This window comes from Megalopta genalis, chromosome 13 (assembly GCF_051020955.1).
Source record: "Megalopta genalis isolate 19385.01 chromosome 13, iyMegGena1_principal, whole genome shotgun sequence".
Lineage (NCBI taxonomy): Eukaryota > Metazoa > Arthropoda > Insecta > Hymenoptera > Halictidae > Megalopta > Megalopta genalis.
In genome coordinates this window covers 9,205,605-9,225,485 of record NC_135025.1, presented here as the reverse complement: position 1 = coordinate 9,225,485, position 19,881 = coordinate 9,205,605, and the positions used below count along the sequence as shown (strand labels likewise).

At 35.2% G+C, this 19,881-nt stretch overlaps 2 protein-coding genes across 3 annotated transcripts; both read left to right on the top strand.

Annotated features, from left to right (window-relative positions):
* Positions 1 to 5,312: 5,312 nt before the first annotated feature.
* LOC117224948 (trypsin-1) lies at positions 5,313 to 12,721 on the top strand. 2 transcript variants are annotated; one of them, XM_033478189.2, is made up of 6 exons: positions 5,313 to 5,601; positions 6,857 to 6,950; positions 7,121 to 7,283; positions 8,289 to 8,503; positions 10,884 to 11,086; positions 11,833 to 12,721. In XM_033478189.2, the coding sequence occupies exons 1-6, from the start codon at positions 5,539 to 5,541 to the stop codon at positions 12,013 to 12,015; spliced, it is 921 nt and encodes a 306-aa protein (XP_033334080.1). In that variant the 5' UTR covers positions 5,313 to 5,538; the 3' UTR covers positions 12,016 to 12,721. The 2 variants fall into 2 exon arrangements, with proteins under 2 accessions (XP_033334080.1, XP_033334081.1); XM_033478190.2 differs by having other exon boundaries at positions 5,316 to 5,601; positions 8,301 to 8,503.
* A 1,154-nt stretch (positions 12,722 to 13,875) lies between these two features.
* Positions 13,876 to 19,671, top strand: LOC117224874 (vitamin K-dependent protein C). The gene is made up of 7 exons (XM_033478070.2): positions 13,876 to 14,026; positions 16,167 to 16,254; positions 16,378 to 16,546; positions 17,695 to 17,900; positions 18,331 to 18,542; positions 18,853 to 18,910; positions 19,146 to 19,671. Exons 1-7 carry the CDS (start codon positions 13,940 to 13,942, stop codon positions 19,265 to 19,267), a joined length of 942 nt encoding a protein of 313 aa, XP_033333961.2. The 5' UTR covers positions 13,876 to 13,939; the 3' UTR covers positions 19,268 to 19,671.
* The last annotated feature ends 210 nt before the right edge of the window (positions 19,672 to 19,881 follow it).

Genomic DNA, 19,881 nt, shown 5'->3' with positions numbered 1-19,881 from the left:
CGGTTCATGTCAAACCAGAATTAACTTAATGAAGCGTACGTTCTGCAGAAGCCAGAGCGACGGTATGCACACCGGTGCGCCTGTGTTTTGAAAATAATGCTAGGACATTGTATATATGTTATCCGAATCAATCGCATGAAATATATTTTATTCGATTCATCCATGTTGAAATTATTTCTAGATTTCATCGATGCTCGTAACACGTTTACTGTAGAGTGTTGCTTCTTCTTCTGTTACTTCCAAAGTATGCGAAAAAGTTTTGTATACAGAAGTCGCATGGTTTATTTTTTTATGTAGTGTATTTATTTTTTTCCAGGTGGAGACTTTGTTTCTTTTTCAATGGAATACTGTGTTTTTTATGCCAAAATGTGGGAGAACGTTGAATTCTGAGTAAAAAGGTGTTGATCCCCATTAATCCTAAACCCCTAACTAATAACTATTAATACTAATAATAAATTATATACTATATAGTATATAGTATAGTATATAATATATAATAGTATATATATATATATATATATATATATACAGGGTGTCCCACAATTATTTTAACAGCCGAAAATGAGGGGTAGCTGAGGTCATTTGAAGTAACTTTTTCCTTTGCGAAAATGCAATCCGCGGCTTTGTTTACGAGTTATTAACGAAAAACACTGGCCAATGAGAGGTGACGGTGCGAGAGAGAGAGTCCGCGAGAGAGTACGCAGCACGAGGCTTTGACAGATGGTCGGGACGGACTCGAGCCACGTTCGAAGTATTGAACAAATCACGAAGCGAGAACTTTCCGGATTTTTTTTTACTACGTAACAGTGATATTTTTAAGAAAAACGCTGTTCATCTTTACTTTATAACGTCTGAAGAATATTTACTAATTTTTCGGACCCGAAATAATAAGTAATTTAACCGTGACGGCCGTTTTAATTTTCTAGTGTGCATGACACCTCGTGTGTAACATATGAAATTTTTAAGCAAGGTGTACAGTGAAGATTAACAAAGTACGTAAATGATATTTTACGTTAATGGTATTTTATTTAAATAATTCCGTGTCCGAACATAGTTCAACGAATGATTCGCAAAGCTAATTTAATAAATAATAATCGTGTTAAAGGATGTAAGGGATATGTTTGTTAGAGAAATATGAAGAATATTATCAACAAGAAACTCACCCATTTAGTTGTAAAATCCACTTCATGCACGGAAATGTGTGCAGGAGGATAGTGCATTGACCTCGTACAATGTATGATGAACTGCACAGCTGATCTGTATCCGACGGCGACGAACAGAAGGATATCTCCAGGCAGGCAATTTCAACGTTTACTTTCACTGCATTATCACTAAACACTGATCACTTATCAATAATATTTATGGACCAACTTTCCTGGGTTAATATGTATGGCCCTGAAAAGAGCCGATTGTTTTATGCGACGCGTTCGAAGTTCTCACTGTTAACGACACGTATGTACCGCGTTGTCGAGATGAACTGCAGAAGACTGGCACGATGGTCGACTGTGTTTCGTTCTCCTACGAGCGAATTTCAACTGTTTTCCATCGAACGCGAACATTGTCAGCCATTGTGCTAGTCTTCCGCAGTTTATCCCGTCAACGCGGTATGTGTTCTTAACGATATGAACTTCGAACGCGTCGCATAAAACAATCGGCTCTTTTCAGGGCCATACATATTAACCCAGGAAAGTTGGTCCATAAATATTATTGATAAGTGATCAGTGTTTAGTGATAATGCAGTGAAAGTAAACGTTGAAATTGCCTGCCTGGAGATATCCGTCTGTTCGTCGCCGTCGGATACAGATCAGCTGTGCAGTTCATCATACATTGTACGAGGTCAATGCACTATCCTCCTGCACACATTTCCGTGCATGAAGTGGATTTTACAACTAAATGGGTGAGTTTCTTGTTGATAATATTCTTCATATTTCTCTAACAAACATATCCCTTACGTCCTTTAACACGATTATTATTTATTAAATTAGCTTTGCGAATCATTCGTTGAACTATGTTCGGACACGGAATCATTTAAATAAAATACCATTAACGTAAAATATCATTTACGTACTTTGTTAATCTTCACTGTACACCTTGCTTAAAAATTTCATATGTTACACACGAGGTGTCATGCACACTAGAAAATTAAAACGGCCGTCACGGTTAAATTACTTATTATTTCGGGTCCGAAAAATTAGTAAATATTCTTCAGACATTCTAAAGTAAAGGTGAACAGCGTTTTTCTTCAAAATATCACTGTCACGTAGTAAAAAAAAAATCCGGAAAGTTCTCGCTTCGTGATTTGTTCAATACTTCGAACGTGGCTCGAGTCCGTCCCGACCATCTGTCAAAGCCTCGTGCTGCGTACTCTCTCGCGGACTCTCTCTCTCGCACCGTCACCTCTCATTGGCCAGTGTTTTTCGTTAATAACTCGTAAACAAAGCCGCGGATTGCATTTTCGCAAAGGAAAAGGTTACTTCAAATGACCTCAGCTACCCCTCATTTTCGGCTGTTAAAATAATTGTGGGACACCCTGTATATATATACTATTATACACTATATATACACTATTATACTATTATATATATTATTATATATATATATATATATACTACAAATTATATACTAATAGTAAATACTAATATTAAAACTAATAATAATTACTAACGAGTATTTTCACTTTATTTTTTGAACATTTTTTTCACGTAAAATATAAAGTTATTTATATTTAAATAAAATTGTTAGATAAGTACTCAATTTTTCGTTAATTATTGCGACGTTCTTCCATATTTTGGCATAAAAAATACAGTATTCCATTGAAGAAAACCTCCAAATCTCCGAAACGCCTCCACCTAGAAAAAAGATAAATACATTACATAATGTATCCTTATAAACCATGTAACTTTCGTACACAACAATTTTTCGTACAGCGCATACTTCGGAAGTTACAAAAGTGTGCAAGTTGCCTGGAACACCCTGTAAAAATATCGACTAAATCGACTTGAAACGTACTGTATCAACTCAGTTATCTATGAAAAAGATGTGCAAAGAAAGAATTTACGTATCTCGTTTACGTACATGTATATGCATGCTCGCAACCAAGCATTGAAATCACTCGACTAAATGAAGAGTTATGAAAACTCGATCGTATCTTTCGCAGTTTGAGCGTCGTAATTTCTTACTTTTAAAAGCGCATTAATTCGACCGATCGTCGTTCGAATAGATTACTTTTACATTTAGAAAACAGCTGTTTCTTATTTTGAATATCAACCCTCGGATTACAGATAGTACTAACGGCGCGACGCGGCACACGGTAGTTAGGTCATTTTGGCTGAACATTCAAGTATTTCTTATTATTTTCTTTCTTTTCAATCACTGTAACAAACAATATATAACATTACCGCACAATATTTTCTTAAAATTATTAATAATAAAATTATTTTATACACAATTGTCTCGTAAATGTAGAGAGATAAAGGAAAGATAGAGGAATATAAAAAAATACGAAACGAACGTGCATATATTAGTATAAATATGTATCTTCATATTATTCGTCGTTACGAATTCGACGTATGATACGCATACTCGCGTGACTTTCACAAATTATATATTTATTAATAGATATAACGTATCTATTTAACTTTCAATTATGTTAATTTCTTCTGCCGATCGACAATCTCGCCATAATTAAACGATCTATCCGAATGTGTCCGTTATAATTCAAGGTAAAACTACGACCTTCGGCGTTCTCTCGTAAAATCACGCTGTATTTCGAGAAACGAAGGCATCGCGGGTAGTTTTTCAACTTGTCGTTTTATGCAGGCCATAAATACCGTGCTTCTAAACACCGCGCGTTTCAAACACTTTTCTGTTTCTTTTTATCGAATAATTTCCTGCGTGTGGAAACAGGAATTCTCGCCGGCGTCCACGGCAGACTACGGGAACAGCTTTTTTCGGGCTCTCTCTCTCTCTCTCTCTCTCTCTCTCTCTCTCTCTCTCTCTCGCGAAACAAAGATCATACGGCCGAGAAGAGACGTAAACGCATCATCGTAATTTAGCTGAAAGTGGAAAAACCAGACCTTAATGGTCATGTCTCGTACGAAACCGCTCTTTCGGTCTCGGAGCGACGGGGTATCGTTAGCGCGGGACACCCGCTGTACCAAACGGTACCAAATGACGCGGCCAAGCTCGTACGTAATAAGAGCTCCGCGTATAAGATGCGGCTGTGTGTGGCCGTAAACCTCTCCCGTGGAATCTGCATAATAATGCGCACTCGAGAATGAATTTTGGGCGCGTCCGGACAAGTCAGCCGAAGCCGTCGCATTCGAAATATCACCTTCGAATATTATAGGCTGGTGTGCGTGTTTTTAAGCGAACATATAAAACTGCATATCTATTTTCAACAGCTGTTCAATTTAATCGAAATATGCTCCGTTCGCTTCGACACACTTTGCGCCGTATTAACAACGCGACGTTGTTAACTTTAAGCGTATTTTTAAGTGAATATATAAAACTGCATATCTATATTCAAAAGCTGTTCAATTTCATCGAAATATGCTCCGTTCGCTTCGACACACTTTACGCCGTATTAACAACGCGACGTTGTTAACGTTAAGCGTATTTTTAAGTGAATATATAAAGCTGCATATCTATATTCAAAAGCTGTTCAATTTAATCGAAATATGCTCCGTTGCCTTTAATACACTTTACGCCGCATTGACAGCGCGACATTGTTAACGTAAACCGCGAACATTTCAACGATCCAGCTTTTATCATCGTTTCCCAATAAAAATTCGGTTTTGCTCCGATTCGTTTCCACGCTCGAGACATTTCGTTTCGAGCGCAACAAGAGTTGTAGGCAACTCTTAATAAATTTCTCTTTCGGTAAAAACCCCAATTACGCTCGCTTACTTTCGACTTATCGAAAATCTCGGCTCAAATCGCCTCGCATTATCCTTTCACGGACTGCTTATTTCCTAACTCGGCCTAATCGATGGTAGGATCGTCGCTCGGGAACAGAACAAACCGCGAAGGACTGCCGTCCTTTCCGACGGTTACGTCTTCGCGACGGCATCCGTCGCGTCGAACCAATTATTTATTTAGGCTCTTTGCGCGGGATTACATCACCGACTAATGAATGCATCGACGCCGGGTCGTTTACTGTACGAGGGAAAAGAGCGAGCACGAAAAGCGATCACGGTGAAAATCGTCCAAAAGGTCCCGGTGACCCTGATGACGGTCAATAACAGTCATCCGTAATTCGACCCTGAACGTGAACACCAACTGGTCAGGTACTGTCCAGTCGCCGACCAGTCGGCTGTGTGCCCTCCTTCTCTTCTGGAATAGCAATTACCTCTTCGACCCGAGTCGCCCTCAGTCGTCGTGGGACACTGACGACAGTAACACCTGGCCAAGGACATGTCCGTAACTCGTCCATGACAGTGCGCGCGCGGCGAATCTTACATCGATAGAATCTTTCCTTTGGTACGTGACGCGCGAAAGTTCACACCGATCAAGCAGGATTTAACTCGATCGCGGAAAATGAGGTTCTCGCGGTGGCTCGGAGCATGGCTCGCTCTGTTACTGGCCTTTGAACCCTGCCAGGTAAGATTATTTAACGAATAAATTGTCCTTGTTTAAATTGAGATGTCCTTAGGATCTTGTTTACGTTTATGCGACAATGTCGAAGGCGGATTATTATCGTCGAATTATACGTGAATTTTGAAAGAACCGAAGAATACTCGTCGAAGTATAATAATATAATAATATAATATAAATATGGTATAATATAGTATATATAAATATATAGTATATTTATATATACTATATTATACCATATTATACCATATTATTATATATTATTATACCATATTATTATATATATATATATTATTTATATATATTATTATACTATATATATAGTATAATAATATAATCGTCGAAGTATAAGAATACTCTTCAAAATCGATCGCGTCTGGCTCAAATATTATTTCACTTAGATTCATGCTTCTACGTGTTATATTAATTATATTTAGTTTTATTTTGATGAACGCGATTACAGCGAATGCGTCCCTTAAAGCATGCAAGTGTAATAGGGGTAGTTAAATAAGCATCGACAAAAATGAACAGGATCTCTAGATAGAACAAATTTTAGCAACAATTAGACATTTTTACTCTATTCGGATTTATCTCAAGTATGATATTGAGTCGTGCATGGATGAAAGCAAATACTGGATTTTTGATGGATGATTTTCTACCAGTAGGTAACAGTTGGAAAAATTAATCCTTTATGAATATGAAAAATAACTAGTAAAAGCTTCCACTTCCTTTTATGCACACGGTTCGCAAATAATTCAAGAACTCATTTGCAACACGTAATAATCGCGTCTCTGGCAACGAAACTTGTCTAACATGAAAATCATTCAGTATGCCATAATTAAGTAACTTGAGAACATGATAGAATTCACAATTGTAAGTTAATGTACTCACACATTTACAATTAAGTAATGTAAAATGTATGGGTTTCTTATTTACAAACAAGTGATGTAAGATGGATGTATTAATTATGTGTAAATACATAAGTTATAAGACATTATAATAATAATGTATATAAATATGTGTATATATAAAATAATATATATAAATATATATATATATAAAATATAAAAATATTATATATATATTTATTATAATAATAATAATAATATTATATAATATATATATATTATATAATATAATAATTATATATTTATTATTATTATTATTATATTATTTTAATATTATATATTATATAATATATATATATATAAATATAAAAATAACCTTATCACAACCAAATATTAAAGAAACAAACTTCTAGGCGGGCACGTTTGCCGATAAAGTGAAGAACTTCTTTGGAATCTTTGGTAACAAGCCACCATCGGCCGTAGAATCGCCATCGCCATGTTATTGCAGTGAGTATAACCGTATTCCCATAAAGGATTCAAATAATTCACTTGCTGTGTCATAACATTCGAATAATCATACGAATACATAAACATTCGAACGCATCACTATCGACATCATCATCGTTCTCGCTTAATGAACTGGAAAATTAATGCTTGCGATTGCCTTAAACAATCAGGTTGCGGGATACGAAACGAAGAAAGCCGCATAGTCGGCGGCCAAACGACTCATATAAACGAATTCCCATGGATAGCGAGACTATCGTACCTGAACAAATTTTACTGTGGCGGTACATTAATAAACGACCGGTTTGTCCTCACCGCAGCCCACTGTGTCAAAGGGTAAGTTTAACTGTAAATTAATATCGTATCAATTAAATGCACGGATCAATCGGAATTCCACATAGTAAAATAAGCTACGTTGATCACTTTCTAGCTTAACGTTAACGCTAATCCCCATACCGGGCCCTAAAAGTCACTAACGCGTGTTGCTTTTTAACGACGAGAAGACTGTATTTATTCAGACCACTCGACGTTTTTATTATAATTTACGAACTAAGGAGAAACGATTTTCTAAAAGAAAAAACAAAAACGTGAAACCGGTTATTTCAATCGGCTTGAATAGATTCGATGTTAACCCTAGAAAGATAACCATATGACAACGTACGTAAAAGATAACCATACGCTTCAGAGGCGCATGCTTTTCTAAGGCGTCAATTTTATACTAACAATGGATATTTATTTAAGTTAATCTAGTCATTTTAAAGGTTCGGCATTATTGTACAAATAAAATGCATTTATATTATATTTTTTTATATTTTAAGTAATTTTAAACTTAAATCACTAGACCTCTATGAAAAATTAACAAAAATCAACAGTCTTCGCAGGCGCCTCTGCGACGTAGGTTATCTTTCTCGGGTTAATAAAACTTGCAATGTGTTTACATAGACTACAGGCAAACGAATCAGATAAACGAATATAATATCAATATATATCAAAAATATATATAAATAATATATATATATATATATAAAATCAATAAACATTCGATTCCAGTCGAGCGAAGCCTATATTTTATTGTGTTCATCCCGTAAACACTGCGCAATGCATAAAATCCGCAGTTCAACGATCACGCGCATCGACGATTCGCGCCGTTAACAAGTAACAAATAAATCTTGTCTGCGTTGAAAAGCGGGCTTATCAGGCGCGTGAACAGCTGTCGATCGACGTGGATCCGCCGATAAAAACTGAAACCGAGCCACGACGCCGAGCGCGCCTTTCGCGAATATCCATTTAAATTGCTAATCACGGTCCTGTTCTCGAAGCGAGCATGGTCAGCTTTTCTAGTCCCGCTTTCAGATTCATGTGGTTCATGATCAAGGTCACCTTCGGAGAGCACGACAGGTGCATCGACAAGGGGGTAGAAACTAGATACGTGGTCCGTGTGCTGATGGGCGAGTTCAGTTTCCTCAATTTCGACAACGACATCGCTTTGCTGCGGCTGAACGAGAGGGTGCCGCTCAGCGACGCCATTAGGCCCATATGTTTGCCGTCCGTGCGAGGTAAAAACTACTTTTCAACTTCTTCTCGCCTCGACGAAATTAGCGAACTGCAGATTTTATGCATTCACGGTGCAGGCAAGCAAGCAAGCAAGCAAGCGTTTGAAATTCACAATGGCTCGTCAGAGCCGCGAACCGGAGATCGATGGAATTCTCGAGCTCCCGTTCGCAAAGTAAATCCCTTAACGCCAGAACTATCGAACCAGTCGAAACAATTGGTCTCCGATTTTTCCTCTCGCGGTTTCCGAGACCGCGAAAATGTTTTCCGCGAGAGGAATCTTTCGACAAACAATCTTTTCGTCCAAGCATATATTAGAATTATCATCGATATTATACGTTTCTTGTATGTATATCGTGAGTTTGTTCTCGGTAGTTCTAGCGTTAATAATAACAAACATCTTTGCATTTTTGCTGTTTGTTTTAACAAACTTTTTTGTCGCGCGCAATAATAACAACGAGTTAACCTCGCGATTGAAATTTCATACGTAATCTACTATTTTTTTTTACGGAGCATTTTAGATAAATTTAAGTAAAATTTTAGGTAAAATTGTAAATAAATTAGGTGAAGAGAATAATATTTGATTCTGCTGTTATCAAAACGACGCGAAACAATAACTGTCACAGTACAAGCGGTTAACAGAAGCTAATTAATATTATTTTAATATTAATATATAATAATAATATATAATAATATATAATATATAATAATATATAATATATAATAATATATAATATATAATAATATATAATATATAATATATTAATATTATTTTGTTAATACAAAACGTACACTAAATTCTCCCTGATTGACGCACAAAATCGTGCACAAAAATGGACAATCAGCCGCAAGGCTCGAATAATCGTATCTTCTCTTCCCAAATTGTTCATTTTCGCGCACAATCTGAGCGTTAATTAGAGAGAATTTACTGTATAACCTGGAATAAAATTAACCCCTTGCGTTACGATTTCTTTCTACGTTGACTAACACTTCTTTGTACTGAATAATTTATCTAATAGAATAACACGATATCTTTTCTTGCGTGTTTCCGTATTTCATGACTAAGTACATATTGCTTTCGTGCCTAGGGTTTGATAACAGAGGAATTTACAATATTTATGTATTGGACTGTGTATGAAATATGTAACGGCTCTCCCAAGTGTATACGCAAATTCTGGCCGAGTAGATTCGAACCTTTTATGTATAGGTAATGTGTACAGTATTCTCTTGATATTATATACAAGCTGAAACCACGGTATTAACCGTTTCAGGGGAGCGCTGTGGCTCTCTTCTTGTGTTGTGCTAAAACTGCGAGGAGCGCTACAATTTTACCTAAATTTACCTAAAATTTTACCTGAATTTACCTATTTTCTCTTTACCTAATTTATTTACCATTTTACCTAAAATTTTACCTAAAATTGTATTTGAAATTTTACTTAAATTTACCTAAAATTTTATCTAAATTTACCTAAAATTTTATCTAAAATTTAGTCTAAAATTTTATCTAAAATTTTACCTATAATTTTATCTAAAATTTTACCTAAATTTACTTAAAATTTTATCTACAATTTTATTTAAAATTTTACCTAAATTTACTTAAAATTTTATCTGAAATTTTACCTAAATTGATAGATAAATATACAATTAGTCAAAAAAATCTCCGCACACCTTTCGAAGCGCAATAACATTTTCACAACTGGACTAAATGACTCGAATTTCTTTTAATTATTGAAGGAACTACTTCTTCACACTGTACAATGACTGAAATACCTTTTTTTCTTTAATTTTGCCGTTACTTTGGAATGACAGAAAAGAAATAAAAAGCTCTCGTCTTTTTAACTTCTTTATCCGAGCCGAAAATGTCAAGAATCTTCTTCCGTAGTGTCCTCTATAACTTGTAACTTGTACGCATGCAAACTTCGAAAGCAGCTCTTGCTACGCGAATATCCCGTTGTGCGAAACAAAAGCATAACGCACCGGCGCGGAGGTGGTTGCATCGATTGGTGCCGTTTCTCGCTGCGCAATTCCTTCAATCAGCCAATTATTTAGCGGCCGATTACGTTGCACCATTGCAGCCATAAATTAGTCAACATACGGGTACCGCGGCCGAGCGCAATCGCGCGATAACAGGCGATTTTTCGTAAATCGAGGACTCCCGATTCGCTTCTGTTCGAATCGGAGCTGGATGAACGTGAATATACGCTAACCGAATTGCGTAATCGGCCTCGCACCTGTTACCGATATATTCCGCCGATGAAAAGCGCAAGTGGATCGGTCGGCGTTGACCAGGCAGGCCTGCGTGCATCGTCCCGACTAGATTCGGCCGTTCGTTTCCTTTTTGGTCGTTCTGCAACTGCATACGGGCCGCGCCGTTTATGCTTCCAGATAAGCAGTATGTCGGCACGAAGGCAATCGTGTCCGGCTGGGGCACCTTGCACGAGGATGGGAAACCTTCGTGCCTCCTGCAGGAAGTCGAGGTACCGGTTATGAGCCTTCAGGATTGCCGCAACACCAGCTACAGTCCCCGTATGATTTCCGATAACATGATGTGCGCCGGATACCACGAAGGCAAGAAGGACTCGTGTCAGGTAAACAATTTTATTTCTATTCCTTTCTGCTCTTCCGTCGAGACTGTCCTCTACAGGGTGTGTGCCAGTTTATACAATTAACAGATTAGATCGTTACGGAGTAAAGATTCTTCCTGATTGACGCTCGAGTCATACACAAAAATGGACAATTTGGCAAGAGGAGGTGCGATTATTTCCAAATTGCTTATTTTTGTTTAGAGAGGCAATTTGGGGAGAATTTATTGTATTCTAAATTTTCCGTATATAGTAAAATCTCTTCGATTGTCCTTCAATTTGTGAAGAAAAATGGACAATTTAGGAAGAGGTTGATAATCGGTAACTATAAAATAGGGCCGCGAGATTATTTTATAACCGCATTTAATATATATTATATAATAATAATAATAATAATATAATATATATATTATATATAATATTATAATATATTATAAATATATAATATATAATATATAATAAATATATTATAATATAATTATTATTATATTATATATAATATTATAATATATTATATAAAATAATATTATATTATTATTATTATTATATTATTATATTATATATATAATATATATTTAATATATTTAATATATAGTTAATATATATTTAACACATTTAATATATTTAATAACCGTGTAAGCTCTTCCCAAATTGTCCATTTTTGTTCACAAGCTGAACAATTGCGGAGAATTTACTGTGTTCAGCGGAGTTCGACTCTCGGCCAGTAATTGTTTTCTCTGGTACAATTTCAGGGAGATAGCGGGGGTCCTCTGATAGCTGAACGCGAAGACAAGAAGTACGAGCTTATAGGTATAGTGTCCTGGGGCAACGGATGCGCCCGGCCAGGATATCCGGGCGTCTACACGAGAGTCACGCGTTACATAGACTGGATCATCTATCACTCGCGAGAGGGTTGTTTCTGCGAGCATAACTGAAATCGGCGTCACCGTGTAACGAAGGCAAAAAACTTCGATGGAATTCCGCTGAAGTATTCGCGGACGAAAATTCCGTTCCGACACGGGCACGATACATAGAATTTTATAACGTAATTGACACAGACTCGAGATTTTTCAACGAAATCATAAGCAATAACGACGACTCCGACGCATTGTCCGATACACACAAGTCTGAAGATTCGAGTGCTCAGATTCCGAACAAATTATAGGAACACCGCTCGCGAAAGCTCGCGATAATTTCGAAAATCTACGAATTATCTTTGGAGATCGCGTTGGCATGTCAATTGGTAATCGATCCAATTCAGATGCTCGCGCGGTCAACCATCGTGGACAAATGTTGCCGTATCGACAAGGCTAGCACTCTAACGAAATATGAAATTCTCCGACGAAAAAACATTTCGAACGCTTCGAACGTGTTCGCGAAGGGTTGTTAGTTTCTACGGAACCTCGATGCTCGCGCGACTAGCTGGTACGCGACTGTGCGTGGAAAATACTCAATTATTTCTTTCGTGTACCTTGTTTTTTCCATGTCGCTTACTTCGATTAACCGCTATTAAATAGAACTATGCCGCGCGTGAAACTGTACATTGCTCAACCTATAGATAAGACGCTGTGTACTCCGAAGACCTAAATATTTGTTAAAAACGCGTTGAATAATAAGCAATAAAAAGTCTTATAACATGGATCCACGTCGTAATCATTTACATCCTTCGAATAAACTATTCATTATGCCAGCGCACGAACATCGAAAGCGCTTCGCTGTACAAATTGTCTTCATTTTTATCGATTACTAATTACCGCAATAACGGTCTCACGCTCTGTAAATTAAGAAGGGCTAGTGCAAACAACATTTTGACCGCGAAAAATATCCGCAGATTAGGAACCGCGAATAGAACGATTCTAATATATATATTAGATATATTATAATATCTAATAATAAGATATAATAATAATATATCTAATAATAATAATAATAATAATAACAATAATAATATCTAATATATATATTCTAATAGAATAGAACGATTCTAATATATATATTAGATATATTATAATATCTAATAATAAGATATAATAATAATATATCTAATAATAATAATAATAATAATATCTAATAATTAGATATATTCTAATAGAATAGAACGATTCTAATATATATATTAGATATATTATAATATCTAATAATAAGATATAATAATAATATATCTAATAATAATAATATCTAATAATTAGATATATTCTAATAGAATAGAACGATTCTAATATATATATTAGATATATTATAATATCTAATAATAAGATATAATAATAATATATCTAATAATAATAATATCTAATAATTAGATATATTATAATATCTAATATATATATTCTAATAGAATAGAACGATTCTAATATATATATATATATATATATATATATATATATATATATATATTAGATATATTATAATATCTAATAATAAGATATTATAATAATATATCTAATAATAATAATAATATCTAATAATTAGATATATTACAATATCTAATATATATATTCTGATATAATCTTTGATACGAAACGTCGCTCTGCTAGTTCGCTTCCCGCCAACCTACATATAACGTGTTCCATTTCCGCGAGTAGATCGATCAACTCGCATACATAGAATCATCTAACAGTACCGGCGAACCGGTTCCCGGTCGTTTAAAGTTCTAACGAAAACAGAACGTGCCGAGGACGTCTTTGGATTAGCGTCCTCGAGAGGAAGCTTCGCTTCGAACTTGCGCGTGGGAAACGCGTGGAGCGGCAAAGAAAAAGCCTTGGGGCCAGAGTTGGATGCGGGCTACAGTCGATAGTCCCGCTATGCAAACCAGTTGTTTAGCCGAGGACCAGTACCGTCTCAACAGTCGACAGCAAAGCCATGAAGCTACAGGATTTCATCAAGTACCTCCTTTGCATCGTTCTGCTAATTTCGGGATCGGCCCGCTGCGACCGACCCGCCCCTACGGTAAGACGCATCTTTCTTCGTTGCTGCTATACTTGTTTCATCCCCTGCTCTCCGCCTTCGGTTAGGCTCGAACGGAAAAGTGAAGAAACATCCATCGATCGCGGTTTTCAATGCGACGATACGGCGAGCATTTGTTTGAAAAGCACTGTCGAGTCTCTTTCTATGCGGTAGACGAACTGAAAATCACTGAAAAGCGCGCAGAGAACGCATAATTTATGTTCAGAAATTAGGGGTACGCTCTGCCTCTGTGCAACATGTGGTATGCATATTGCACCTATGCAACGGGGTCCGCATGCAATATGTATCGCATAATTTCCAAACCGCGTTTAAAAGGTGCGCGTAAAAGGAGACTCGGCTGCAAACGGTAAAGTTGCTTTTATATTTTAAAAGAGAAACGTACAGTCGCGTTAACTTATAACTTGTAATTTCCGCCGTGCTCGCAACGCTAAAAGATGCAAACGCTTGTTGAATAAGTTCGCACAAAATACACGAATTCTGACGTCTCCGTCTATTATCGACGAACGATCCCCGAGTTTGTTTTCCTAAGTTCCGTTTTCGAGGCTAAACCTACCGTGTCTTAACCCGTTGAACTCTCGAAGTCGGATTAACGCAAAATTTAAAATAGCTTTCCCGAGCCACGGTTTTTTCTATCTTATACGACCTGGTGCATTTTATGCGCGTGGAGTTGTATATTGTGATCCATGCAACAGTTACGCTTCAATATACAAATATTATAATATTATAATAATATATAATATACAAATATTATAATATTATATATAATAATATATAATATACTAATATTATATATAATAATATATAATATACTAATATTATAATATTATAATAATATATAATATACTAATATACAAATTTGAATGATAAAATTATTATTGAGAGCTGACGGAACAATTTTTAATGACGCCTCGGAGACGCCACTCATGTGCAAAGGATTTTGAACGTGGCTGTCGCGTGTCACTTCGTAATAATGACAATGCTGAATGAGTTTAGGCTTTTCGTTGTTTTCATTATGATTCGATGCTTCAGCGAAGAAATTTATCCGATAATTTCCTGTGAAACAGTTACAATTACAATAATTTTCAAATACAAAATGCGGAACTGGTCGTTCCTATCGGCTCGATGGATTTAATGTTGATCCATTCTCTCGTACAAAGAAGTTAAAGAATTAACCCTGATGATAATCGCACAAAATATCCTCCCATAGTTGTCGCCAACTCTGCGCATACGAATCGTTTTACAATTTAATTTGTTAATTGTTAATTTGATAGTTAACAGTAGCTAGTTAATTTGACTAGTTGCGTGCTCAAATTAATAACTTCGTCTTTTAAACGAATACATTAAATTCGAGAAATAAAATGTCTCGCACCGATTAAAATAGAGAACTGTGGTGTGAATCTTCGCGAGAAAACCGTGCGATCTCGCTGCGAACAGTAAATAAACGCGCAGAAATATACTATTATTGGATTGGCAACTAAGTAATTGCCGATTTCAGTTATAGATGTCTCTCACTCCCATTTTTATGATATCCGTAAATGTTATATTATAAAATTATTATTATTATTATTATTATGTTATTTTTTTATTATCGGTGAATGTTAGCAACTGGACAAATTGAATGCAGCGATCAAGGAAAAGCGACCAGAATTGGTCGATCGTAAAGGTGTCATTTTCCAGCAGGACAATGCTAGGCCGCACACGTCTTTGTCCACTCGGCAAAAATTGATGGATATTGCTTGGGAATTGATGTTACACCCACCATATAGCCCTGATCTCGCGCCATCGGATTACCACTTATTTCGATCCCTGGACAACTCCCTTCGTGGTAAAACTTTTAACGATGACGACGCTGTAAAATCTCGCTTAACTCAGTTTTTGGCCGAAAAGGATCAGACTTTCTACGAGCGTGGAATTTTCAAGTTGTCAGAGAGATGGCAAAAGGTCATCGAACAAAATGGAAAATACATTACAGATTAAACTTCATTCCAAGTAAAAAAGAAATTTGTATTTCATTGAACAAATCGGCGATTACTTAGTTGCCAACCCAATAGAACGGAGGTTATCCGAGAAACTTGTGATCGCGAGATTTGAGATTAATTTTTGAACAATTCTACTGATTCAGCGGAACCTATTTGAGAAGGAGAAAACGAGACGAACGAGAGGTGTTCTGGACTTCCTATTCGGCAGATTCAAAAGTTGCGGCAACTGCGGTGAGTAAATCTCTTGTAAGCGTTACAACGATCCCGTGGATCATCGTAGATCTGTCCCGCGTTTTCGGATCGGTTCCTAACGGCATTCGCGTTTAATTGTTCGAACGTGTAAATTGTATACAGTGTGCGGACGACCGAATCGATCCGGCGAAGCGCGACTTCTTGGCGGAGAGTACACCATAGCGCACGAGTTTCCATGGCTGGCGAATGTTCATGTGAGATCGCAATTGTCCTTCAGCGGGGTCCTGATCAATGATCGTTACGTTTTGACCGCGGCGAGCCAATTAGTCAGGTATGTTATATTATTATATCATAATATATGTATATATATATATATATATAATATAATAAATTAATATAATAATATATATATATATTATATATTATATATTATTATATATTATTATATTATAATAAATTAATATAATAATATATATATATTATATTATATATATTATATATTATATATTATTATATATTATTATATTATAATATATATAATATCATAATATGTTCTTGTTAAAAGTAAAACAGATACTGGAACTCGGGATATTTCTTCGATATTTTTAATCATTGACGTTAAGAGTTTCTTATATTCGTACTTCAAAAATAAAATGACGTAGAGATGACGTGTTCGTTTATATTATCATGCAGCATCGGAATTGAAGCTGTCATGTTAGCGACGTCAAACAACAAATTTCAATTTCCTTCTTAATTCGACCTCGAATGATCAACTTTTATATATTTTTCATCATCGCCGTCAGTTTTTGAGAAATTTAATTTTAAGGGATGTTTGAGAACAACGACGCGTTAAAAAGCGCCCCGCTCTTTTTAAGCATTCTTCAAGGATATTTGTATGTTGATGATGTTGCAAATAAATGTACTGCAATGCTTTTAAGAGTCTGCAAAATTGTTCTGCGTAAAGTTATCGCGGTTATAGTATAAAAGAAAAAGGTAATTATGATCTATTCAGCGCATCGAAATCTATAAGAATTGCCTGTTTGTTATCGAAACGTGCATAAAATTATAGTTGAACGGTGTACACGTTAAAAATTACACGAAATATTAAATATATATAATATAATATATATATAATATAAAATAAATATATATATATATAATATATAATATGTGAACTGTGAATCTTTGTGCTAAAGATAAAAATTCTCTTCGCCAATTGCAGATTACAACAAACAGAAATCGGGCGTAATATATTCATTCTCTCTTTAATAACTTCGTTCAGTTGAAAACAATGTGCAGACATTCTTAAATATTTGTAATCTTTCTGAGATCTTAAATTGCGTCTACACATTCTTATCGTGAATCCATGAAATCCGCAACATATTCGTATGTTACGAATAGTTTATAAAAAAAAAACTTGGAAGCAGATCGTTCGTGTATTGTTAAAATTTGACGATAATCAAGACATCGTTTTAACAGCGTAACTCCGGCAGAGGTAAAAGTATCTCTTGGAGAATACGATAGATGCAGCCTAGACGTATCATCGGCGACGATCAGCGTGGAATCAGTGTCGCTTTACCCGGAATACAATCCTGACTCGCGCGCTCACGATTTGGCGTTAATCAAATTGAGTCAACCAATTAAATTTGAAAGGAGGATATCGCCTATCTGTCTGCCAAATCCAGGTGTGTACATATTAAGAAACCCAATATAAAGGTCGTAACGAAATAGGAATCTTTGCACTGTTGTGTTTAAATAAATAAATATATATATATAAATAATATATATTTTAATTATAACTTATAATTATTTTAATTATAATTTTAATTATAAATATATATAAATAAATAAATAAATAAATCCGTATTTATGAAGAATATACATGTAGACACACTGAACTTAAAATAACCATTTACGGAACGATCTCGATATATTAATTGTGACACTGCATTAAAGAATCAACGACACTGGCGTTTCTCTTAAATCGTCACAAGTTTTGAGTTTTTTTAAGAATGGTTGTCCACAGTTAACAAAATCGAATAGAGATAAGGGATATAGGATGCAAAATTCTGAAAAGTATATACCCACGCAGTTATGAAACATGTTAATGTCCAGGTTCGACGTATCTTGGTCAAGTAGGGACCCTAGTTGGATGGACAGTGAGCAAAACTGAAGATAAGAGCAACAATGAAACCTGTCGACCACGAAAATTAGGACTTCCGATTTTAGGTCACAACGAATGCATTAAATCTGGAATAAATCCTATGAACTTCCACAAAGACTCCGGTTGTGCTGGTATTTTAGGTGGAAGTTCTATAGTATGCGAGGTAAGACGATTGTTTAATGAACCATATGCGCTTACGTTAAATTCTTTAATTCTTTAAACGCATCGTATTTGCATTGTTTTTGTAATACAATACATTCTTCTTAGGTATTTATTTCGCTATTACCAATAATTGCATATTTGTTATTAAAATATGCGGGTACAAAGAGAGTATATTAGTAATAATTTATTATATTTATATAGTATATAGTAGTATAAATTTATTATACTACCATTAATTAGTAATAATAAAGAGAGTATTAATTAAAAACTGTTACTGTTAATTTGAATAATCTTGAACGTATTTTTTTCAGAACGACGTAGGTTTCTCAATTCAATATCGTTCGTACACTGGAATTTATGATCTCGTTGGTGTGTATAACATTGTACACGTTATTTAATAATATAAGTTTGATGACAGAATAATATAAGTTTCACGACAGAGTGCAGTGTTAAAGAATTTTCTCGAAATATCATCTGCTAATGTTGAGCTTTACTCGTATGAAAACAAGATTGACAAGGATCTTATTGAAAAATTTACATATTGTAACATTTACATATTAACAATTAATACGTAACATTTACATATTACACATTTTTGCGACAGGTATAATTTCGGACGTAAATAAATGCGGCAACACACCTGCAGTTTCGATTTACACGAGAGTGGGTCCACATCTAAATTGGATATTACAGCAAACTAAAGACGCCTGTTACTGTCCTAAATAAGATTTATTTATTTGTAAATAGAATATTCAAGAATTGTGAATTTAAACTTCCGCATATATAACAATTTGAAAAGGATAACGTTCCATCTAATTACTAAAATTAAATACCATCGAACATTCCTTCTCCAATGATCAATGATAAAAATAGATCGCTCCATCAAAGCATTCCTAAAATCTTTTAATTATTGTTACTACGAGAATAAAGTTGAATATTCTTTAAAAGTCAACTTCCTCTATGGCAAATCTATTATTGAATGCAATCGATTTCCATAATATTGCAACAGTCCGCATAAATAAGTGTTTATCATTATGGTGGTTTAATTGCTTAACATTATAACGTTCCTCGTAAAATACCACAAAGTGTTTTATCTATTGTACTTGAAAATAAACTTTTTGAACAAAGAACGAACGAGCAAGTCTTTTTTTGTCATGCGTGATGCATGCTTGTAGAAAAAGGATCCTTTGAGCGACTTTATCGTACGAAATTTATTAAATATTTAATACTAAAGCTTACAATATTCTGATAGCGTAACCGTGTATAAGTGGACGGCATTTTATGTGGCAAATTAATTCGGTATAGTTTCAACATTTACAAACTCATTGTAAATATACGGC

Excerpts from the sequence above, each read along its gene's own strand:
- LOC117224948 (XM_033478189.2), top strand. The coding sequence starts at position 5,539 with ATGAGGTTCTCGCGGTGGCTCGGAGCATGGCTCGCTCTGTTACTGGCC. Across the intron at positions 5,602-6,856 it reads TGGCCTTTGAACCCTGCCAG|GCGGGCACGTTTGCCGATAA; the intron begins GTAAGATTATTT and ends ACAAACTTCTAG. Across the intron at positions 6,951-7,120 it reads GCCATCGCCATGTTATTGCA|GTTGCGGGATACGAAACGAA; the intron begins GTGAGTATAACC and ends TTAAACAATCAG.
- LOC117224874 (XM_033478070.2), top strand. The coding sequence starts at position 13,940 with ATGAAGCTACAGGATTTCATCAAGTACCTCCTTTGCATCGTTCTGCTA. Across the intron at positions 16,255-16,377 it reads CAAAAGTTGCGGCAACTGCG|TGTGCGGACGACCGAATCGA; the intron begins GTGAGTAAATCT and ends AATTGTATACAG. Across the intron at positions 18,543-18,852 it reads GAAGTTCTATAGTATGCGAG|AACGACGTAGGTTTCTCAAT; the intron begins GTAAGACGATTG and ends TATTTTTTTCAG.